We start from the raw sequence: 9,147 nt of genomic DNA on the forward strand, positions 1-9,147 counted from the left end.
ACTTTAAGCCCATATTAGCCCAATCGTTCCAGCCTTCCAGTCAGCTAATCTCCACTAACTCTGTCCGCCAAAAGACTGTAGCGCCAATTGGCCGATTCCCAACTGTAGCATCAATCGGCCGATTCCCAGTCATGACCTTTTAATCTGCCGCATCGGTCAATTTCTTTTTTCCCTTGACGCCGATTCCATATGTGTCAAAATCTGGCGTCAACACCATGAAACTAGCCAATAATAGAGAAACTACTGAGTACAACGAGGTCACTTTCCCTTTCTTAGGGCATCGTGATTCTCCTCGATCGCTGCTTTCACTCGACGTGCACGCTCAAGCTTCCCCTCCCTCTCCTCCCTCTCCGCAGCAACACGCCTCCTTTTCTCCTCTTCCTTGTGCTCCTTCTCTGCAGCCTCCTCTCTGAGTCTCTTCTCCATCCTCTCCTTGTTCTCTGCCGCTCACCGCAACATGTACTGCATCTCCTCCTTGTCTTCAGGCTTGATCTTAGTGTCAATCCACTGCTCAAAATCACAGAGCGGTGGAGGGGTCTCCAACAAATGTAATTGTTACAAAACAAAAAAAAATCATGCAAGATGTCATATGACACGAAATAATTATTACACAACATCAATCCCTCACCATCTTGTTAATACGGCGCTGATGAAGCGTAGGCTCAAACTGGAAGTTTGAACACATCCAGTACCTTTGCCTGTACGTGTCCTCTGCATCGGACTTGGCTACCTTGTAAGGATCGCCGCAAAAGCACATGGGTATTGGAACACCACTAGGCAGAGGCAAAAGGTCGAACGTATTTCCGGTCAACGGAACACCACTCCACCTTTACCATTTTCGTTCTAAGAATCGAAAGCAACTAACATTAAACCATACGACTAGCAGTTAACGTAATAACGTGCACCGAAATTACCTTGGTTTCCTAGCTTTTCCACGTCGTGGCATCGTACGGTTGTATAACATAAATATTAAAATTGCATCAAAGTATACTGCACTAGATTTACTATGAACTAAATACTGAATCTACTGTACTACCTAATCTATATTTTTGTACATCTAAAATCACCGGATATTTCTAAATCTACTATACTACGAGATTGAAAAACATACCTGACGACGATAGTTTCTTCCCTCTCTTTTTTGTTTTTTTCCTCCTTCTTTTCCTTCTTTCCCTCTTCTTTCCTCTTCTTTCGCTCTTCTTTCCTTCTTTCCCTCTTCTCTGGTTCCCCTCCCTCTTCTCTGGTTCCTTTCCCCTCTCTATTTGGGTAGTTGCGGCGTGGATTTTTATAGGGAGAACCCCCACCGATTCATCCGACGGTAAGGGTCCTTACCGCTATTTCGACCGGCGGGGCTTCCTTGATCCATGCGCACACTACTTCGGCAGCAACGGTAAGGTGGTGAGGGTCTTACCGCCGTTTCAACCGGCGGTAGGGCTCTCCCGCCTGCTGAAACGGCGGTAGGGAGCGGCGTAGGCAGCATCAGGCCCTTACTGTCGTTTCAGCCGGCGGTAAGGACCATACCGCCGTTTCAGCCGACGGTATAAGCCCATTTCTGCAAACGGTATAAGCCCATTTCTGCAAACGGTATAAGCCCATTTCTGCAAATTTTTGATTCCACGCTATATTTCCACAAAATCGAAAAAACAAAAATAAAAAAATAAAAAAAATTCCGCGTTCTCGAACACGGGCTGCTCGGATTTCTTTCCTTGTTTCCCGGTGCTGTCTGTCGCTGCTGGTGGGCAAAGGCCTTTCGTAGTCTCGGCAATTCTTCTTACAGGCCCTTTAGCGTTTCACCACATGGCAGCCCAAATACGCCCAAGCCGGCGGCTGATTCTCACTCCACCACATTTTTCGCGTGGAAAAGAAGGTTGGAGGTTGGTGCCGCCGACGTCCGAGACGCCGCCCCAACCCCACCGGCGGCGGCGGGGAGGTGGCGGGCCCTTGGAAAGCGACCATTTCCTGTTTACTGTGGTGGTTAGCATTCCGGGCTTCCGGCAGGGCGAGCTGCCCTGCGCAGCGCCAGGTTCCCCCCCCCCACCTCGCTATTCAGTATAACGCCGATTGCTATTCGCCTCCGCCTATAGGCTATATGTTTCGGGAGGTAAAGCCGGTCCGGCCGTCCGGGGAACAGGCTAGCGGCCGCTGTATCTGGTAGTGCTGGTGGCCGGTGATGAGTGCGCTGTATCAGCGCGGCTACATTTGTCGGCTCAATTCCGTGCTGAATCGTAGTGGTGATGCACAATGTGGGTTGGCGTGCGTGCAGCGGCGCTGGTAATGGAGTGGAGGCCTTTTGGTCTGCTCCAAACACGGCCATATCCTACGCCGGGTTCGTGTTTCTCATGCTTTCTTCCATCTTGGTTTCCTTGCGGATTTGCTGGCACGCGCAACTTTTGGTTCAATCTTTTGATGTATAATAAGTTAATAACCCCACTTAGTGTCTCCTCCATCATTGCGCGGGCCACAGGAGTAAACTAGACAGTCCTAGGCTACTAGGATTTGGTACCAGTTCAAGAAAAACACGCTACTGCAATGTGGGCTTTTAGGATATCCTATTGAGTATTGATGCCTTTTGTTGGAGAGTGGAGATCCCTCCACACTTGCCACTTCGAATCTTCTGATGTGCCCTTTTCGATCTTTAGGTTGATTGAAGCTTAGCGAGTGAAACAATGGCTGTTGGTAGCTGGGAAAACGATATTGATTTAGGTTGACCCAGCAAGAAGCTTGAGCGTTGAATCAAGAATGATGGGGCCTAATGAATGATTTAGTGGACGTCATAGCTCTGCCTCCCAACCAATGCTTGCTGAGCATGTATTGTGAGCACCAACGGTTGTGTTCTTTTTCACTTTTCCTCATGAAGTTTCCTGCCAATTATATTGGACTTTGGTGGGTCAGTCATTGTCAGAATAAATCTGGATTCCTCAGGTCAACATAAATTGCATAGCCTGATTAACCATGGGGTTGTACAGATGCAGCAAAGAGAACTATGTTGGGGCTGTTATTCCACACCCACCTGCTACCGGAACCATTCTGGACCTGAATGACAGAAGGACAGCAACTTCAAGTGAACTATGACGAAGTTATAGCCTTTTACTATCACTCGGACGTCTGACTTCCTCAGTTCCACCTCGTGGCTATCACTATACAATTTGATGAAGCTCAAAGTATATAACATAAGCCACATTGTATCTTATGGGTAACTGGGTATGCATGCTATTATTAGTTTTAGGTATTCCTCTGATTATGCTTTGCTTTGATCCATCCACTGGACATTGAGAATTTGAGATTGACTTTGATGTCCTATGTTTGCTGCTTCATGTTGCATGTTACTTCGTCCAATAAAAAGTACTTGATGTTTTTTGGACATGATGGGGACAAAGTGTACCTTTGAACACTATTTTTATTAATAATATATTTATAAAGTAAAATAAATTTATGAGATTATGGGAGTGTTTCTAAGGACAAATCTACACGTATGATTTTGTGTTTCCAAAGTGAATATTCTAAATTTTCTGATAGTTAAAGTTTCAAAAGTTTGACCTGACCTTGTGAAAAACAAAGTATCTGTGACTAGAGGGAGTAGAATTATAAGGATGAAAGAAGTGAAGTTATCAGATAGAGGAGGAATATCACCAGTTTGTCCTCATCAACTTAGGTTTCTTGATTAGTAATTTATGTTTATTGAAGAAGCTGGTAAATTTCTGTTGATTGATGTTACTAAACATATCATATTCCTTGCTGCTAGGCTACTATAGCCTCCTAACATGTTCTGGATTTCTGATTTTTCACTTTTCACACTTTTTGTGTGTAATTTTGTTTTCATAATGAATTTGTGAAATTGGACATGTATTCACACGTCACTTTCTGTTTCATCTATGGGATGCACTTTATTCTCCTTTCAATTTCTTTGTCACAGTTAACAAAGAAGCTTAAGGTCCTGTTTGGATACAAAGTATTTTTGAAGTGTTGGATAGATACCATGGCTTACAAAATACCTAGGTATTAGATAGCAATAAGGTGTTTGGATGTACTAAATATTGTGGTTTTGAAAACTGTAGTATTACTAAAACCACAGTAATTTTGTAGTTTAATAAAGTTGTTTACAGTTAATTGAATTTGATTTGGTGGTGATTCGGGTTGTAGAAATTCCCCTATTGGCAATTACCTCATATTTGACTAGTTTCTACACAGTACATCTTTGCCAGACAGTGAGTTGTATGCTCTAGAAAAAAAAATGAAAGTAGATCTTTTAAATAAGTGTCTGCATCTTTGCCAGACATCTGCTAGCTTCGTATACTGCAGCAAATGCTTGCTTTAGGTGTGATCAGAAATGATACAAAGGAGAAAGGATTGAAAACATCTCGTCGTGTCTAGTGGACTGGGGCATAAATGGAAATTAAAGGCATTGCTATTTTCTGTTTCTTGGATAATATTGTGGGCCACTCCAGATATCTCTGGTGGATAGACAAGAAGATACCCTCAAGGAGTCACTATGTAGCGTGTTGTGTTACCTCATTGAAGTGCTTTAGATCTATCAAGTATCAACTTCAGACATCTGTGTAAAGTTGTACACGGTTAGCTGACTCTGCAATCTTTCTCTCTGTGGTCACTGTATCTATTCAAAATTTTATGACAGCTGCTGTGATGGAACGTGGATCGTGATTTCTGTTTTTTTATTTGAGACTTCATGTAGGATAGCACGTCTTTGTTTCCTATGCTTTTTTCCCCTGGGGTTATGAGTCTTCTAACTTTTGTTAAAGAAACTACATGGTATAATTATTTAAAGTGCTTCCATTTGGAATCTTCCATTGTTGTGCTTTGCATAGCATCTTTGGAGATATTACTCGTGTGGCTTCAGCTCTATAGAAAAAAGTGGTTCCATTTTCATTTTCTCTTAACTGAATAATGCACTTACTCCTAATTACTTGATATGATGCCACTGAATGTGCAATAGGAATAGTTTAATAGAAACTGGTACTAGTTTTTGGTCTGCTGTTGGGCTTCACTTATTTATAATAGGGCACTGGTGAGCTTTAAGCCTTTATTGGTTTCATTTGCACTTTGTGCACACTTTTCTTCATTTGTCACAAAAAGGGAACATCATATAGTGGGAAGTCTCCTCATCCAAATATCTATATCTCAAAAGTTTGTGTCCATATATTATCTTCTGCTATGATGGTTAGAATGTGAAGCTGTGCCTTCATGATTCAGCATGTATAACTAAATATTTCTATTGTTTTGAACTGCTGTTGACCAATTATTATGCTTTCTCCATTACAATTTTAGTTTTGAATATGCAGTGAGGCTAACCATTTCAGGTACACTTTTATCCTCATGTTACATCACATCTTAGATATATCATTCCTTTTCACATCTGTTGCTGTTGGTTGTTGAAATTATGGTCCATTATTACTTACAGAAATAAACATCAATTAATGATATCCAATAAATAGAAGCTCATGTGCTTCGTTTACGTAAATCACATGCCAAGATTTTGATTATGTTAGATATTGATATTAGCAAGCTAGCTAATTTGGGTTGTTGTAAAATTATAACATGTATAAGGTATTACCATCTGTTATACCATATTCTTCTTGGCTGCATTGCTTATCTGTGACCATTACTGTCAGTAAAAGTACATTTGTCAACCCTTCAACTCTGGCCATGGTTTATTTTCAAACCCTTAACAGTGATATTGTCAGAATTTGCAACCCCGAACTTCAAAATACATCCACTTTAAGGGCTGTTTTGTGCTGACCTGGATGCAAAATATCGTTGAATACATTGTGTTTTAGAATGAGGGTTGTGTCTTAAATGGTTTTGACTTTGGAGACTGGCATTGTCAACTTCAGAAAGGGCTTAACACACCGATCATCTTAATGGCCAGGGAACCATGGACTCACCGGAATGATTGTGTTTTTAATGGTGCCTCCCCAGATTTGAATTAGCTGATCCGTTCTATTTTGGGGAAGGAAACTCTATTGTGTACAGCTAGGGTCAAAGAGCTGCAGAATCTGGCAGTAGGGCAGGCATGCTAGAGGCATTCTAATTTAGAGGTTGTCCAGCCTTCTGGTCGCTTATTATTCTTTGAGTGGGGCGTCTCTTTTTTTCTGTTAAAACTGATGTTGGGCATCATGTTGTGTGTAAGAATTGTGTTGGATCTGTGTTTTTTTTAAAAATTTGTATTTTCCTTTTTTCTTATTCTTAAATGAAATGATACACAGCTCTCTTGAGTATCTGGGAAAAAAAGAGACTGGCATTATAAAGTGGATGGTTCATACACAGTTTTGATTACATATTTATTCATTCTAATTTGTCTACTTGTTAATCATTACCACTGCTTTTTCACTATGGCTAGGTTTGAATTTTCCCTGAAGTTTACACTTGACAGTCCTGGAGATTGCAACCCTTTTCCCAGTTGCTTCGGTGCAAGGGGTCTAGATTCTGGCTAACTAGTTCTGTAAGCCTGATTGTAAACTGCTCGTATGGATATATTCTGCAGTATGGTGCGCCATGACATCACATTTATGTGGTGCGTGCAATTAACGTTACTTTTGATGGCCTCCGTGCTGTATAGAGTTTCAGTATAATCTATAATCTTTTCCAACAAAAAGGGAAACAGTACACAAAAACATCTGTTCATTTGGGTCCTAGAGGTTGCAGGAACAGCATGCAACTTTATTTGTGTTCCTGCTTTTTTATGGCTTCTGCATGCATTTTGCATGGGCTGCTTCTCCTTTCCTTCCCCCTGGGATACGTCTCGTTAGATCCTCAAGCGATGACGTCCATCTGTTTGACAAAAAATGTGTATTTCATGAATCTACTTTGCTGTTCTGTCTAATTCCACTCAATCCTTTTTTTTTGGCTTTACTTTCATCTCTTTTCTGGGAATAGACATCCACTTCTTGTCACACGGCACTACCAAAGTGGTGATAATGTGACATGGAGTGGGTCTGCATGTCCTAACCTCATGCACCACAGCTCTTTAAAACCCAGGGCTGCATCCTCTAGTCAATAGCAACTAGGAGTTTCTGATGGAGAACAACACTCCTTCAAAGTCTGGGACAGGCTTCTTCAAAACTTGCTTCAATGGAGTTAATGCTCTCTCAGGTTTCTAGTTTCTTCCGTTCTGCCTGTCTTTTGCAAGCTTGAGATGTCAAGAAGTGATGCTTTAGCAGTTTTAATACGGTTGCCCATGTTTCCCTAAGCTAGCTAATTCTCTGTGTATGTTTTCTTTGTTTGCAGGGGTTGGAATATTATCCATTCCATATGCATTGTCTCAAGGAGGATGGCTGAGCTTACTCATTTTCATAACCATAGCAACCATCTGTTTCTATACTGGTATTCTCCTACAGAGATGTATAGACTCAAGCTCGCTTGTTAAGACCTATCCTGATATTGGCGAGCTAGCTTTTGGCCGGAAAGGAAAAATCATTGTAGCAATATTCTTGTATCTGGAGCTGTATCTTGTTGCTATTGATTTCTTGATATTAGAAGGTGACAACTTGGAGAAATTATTTCCAAGTGCCAACTTCCATATTGCCAGTCTCAAGATTGGAAGCAAGCAAGGGTTTGTGTTGATCTTCAGCCTGCTGGTGTTGCCAACAACATGGCTCCGGAGCTTGAACATGCTTGCATATGTCGCTCTTGGTGGAGTCATGGCTTCTTTCATTCTAATCGCCTCTGTTCTGTGGGTTGGAGCATTTGATGGTGTTGGTTTTCATGAGAAAGGCGTGACTGTCAACTGGTCTGGTATGCCAACTGCTATGAGCTTATATGCGTTCTGTTTCAGTGGCCATGCTGTTTTTCCCATGATATACACTGGCATGAGAAACAGAAAAACATTCCCCACAGTAAGTAAAGTAGAATTCCTTTCACCAATATCTTTTGTTAATTTGATCATAAATCCAGATAAATTTGACTTTTATGAAGTACTGTTTCTTTAGAACTATTAATCATCTGTCTGCCCAACAATAAGTAACATGAAATTGGAATAATCTCTACACTGAGGCAGAACTACTAATCATCTGTCAAACTTCCGGTTACATAAAGCTACTATAGTGACATCATTTATATTTATACCTCTTACAATTTCAGGTGCTGCTCATCTGCTTCATTATCTGCACCCTTAGCTATGGGGTGACAGGCATCATTGGATACTTGATGTACGGGGAATCACTAAGTTCCCAGGTGACGCTCAACCTTCCATCAAAACGTGTTGCCTCCAACATCGCCATCTTCACGACACTGATCAATCCGTTCACCAAGTTCGCGCTGCTAATCACTCCGATAGCAGAGGCTATCGAGGACAGCCTTCGTGTTGGCAAGAACAGGACCATCGGCATCTTCATCAGGACCGCCCTGGTCGTCAGCACGACCATCATAGCACTTGTGGTGCCCTTCTTCGCCTATGTCGTCGCGCTTACTGGCTCGTTCCTCAGCAGCACGGTCACGATCTTGCTGCCCTGCGTTTGCTACCTGAAGATCAGCTCGAGGACCTCCAGGAATCTGAGGTTGGAGCTGGTGGTTTGCCTGGGAATTATCATGATTGGGGCGGGAGTAATTGTGGTTGGCACATATAACTCACTGAAGCAGATTGTTCATAGCTTTTGAGTGATCACTTTGAGCTGCTGTATATATGACCCAAACCATATTGTAACCTACCCTAGTAACATCCACATCTGTAGCCTTATGCAGTTGTACTCTCACCTTGATAAGAAGATAGCATATGAAATTAGTTGCTATTTTTTCGGACGATATTTTTCTTCATTACCTATGTTGTTCATAGATATTTTTTCGGACGGGACATTATACGATCAACATAGAATGCTTCAACTCTGGTGGTTCCCTCGTTTTTTTTTAAAAAAAAACTTGTGGTTCCCACTTCCCAGTTCACATTCTGTTTACCTACCAGAATGGTTATCAAAGAAAGAAGCAATGGACCGAGGAAAGGCGCGGCCGTGGGCCCTTCTCCGCTGGTTAGCGGGCCCGCCGATGGCTTCATGCAGCTGCAATCGAGTGGGCCGGCAGGCCCCCGGTTTAGAGTTTTGGAGTCACGGTGTGTTTTCCGCCCAACCGCGACAAGCAAGATGCGCATTGTGGACGTGCGTCTGGGCCAAACCGACTGGCATTTTGTTTCAGGCTTCCTTG

The 9,147-nt window shown here is 42.3% G+C and overlaps 1 protein-coding gene across 3 annotated transcripts; it reads left to right on the forward strand.

Moving 5' to 3' along the window:
* Positions 1-1,845: 1,845 nt before the first annotated feature.
* On the forward strand, positions 1,846-8,751 carry LOC117852671 (amino acid transporter AVT1I). 3 transcript variants are annotated; one of them, XM_034734868.2, is made up of 4 exons: positions 1,846-2,326; positions 2,640-7,107; positions 7,243-7,850; positions 8,095-8,751. In XM_034734868.2, exons 2-4 carry the CDS (start codon positions 7,032-7,034, stop codon positions 8,608-8,610), a joined length of 1,200 nt encoding a protein of 399 aa, XP_034590759.1. In that variant the 5' UTR covers positions 1,846-2,326; positions 2,640-7,031; the 3' UTR covers positions 8,611-8,751. The 3 variants fall into 3 exon arrangements, with proteins under 3 accessions (XP_034590759.1, XP_034590760.1, XP_034590758.1); XM_034734869.2 differs by having other exon boundaries at positions 1,846-2,023; XM_034734867.2 differs by having other exon boundaries at positions 1,846-7,107.
* The last annotated feature ends 396 nt before the right edge of the window (positions 8,752-9,147 follow it).

Source organism: Setaria viridis, chromosome 4, assembly GCF_005286985.2.
Source record: "Setaria viridis chromosome 4, Setaria_viridis_v4.0, whole genome shotgun sequence".
Classification (NCBI taxonomy): domain Eukaryota; kingdom Viridiplantae; phylum Streptophyta; class Magnoliopsida; order Poales; family Poaceae; genus Setaria; species Setaria viridis.

What these genes read in the sequence shown, in the direction of transcription:
- LOC117852671 (XM_034734867.2), top strand. Translation starts at nt 7,032, where the DNA reads ATGGAGAACAACACTCCTTCAAAGTCTGGGACAGGCTTCTTCAAAACT. An exon ending in TGGAGTTAATGCTCTCTCAG is followed by an intron (nt 7,108 to 7,242) that starts GTTTCTAGTTTC and finishes CTTTGTTTGCAG; the next exon opens with GGGTTGGAATATTATCCATT. An exon ending in ACAGAAAAACATTCCCCACA is followed by an intron (nt 7,851 to 8,094) that starts GTAAGTAAAGTA and finishes TTACAATTTCAG; the next exon opens with GTGCTGCTCATCTGCTTCAT.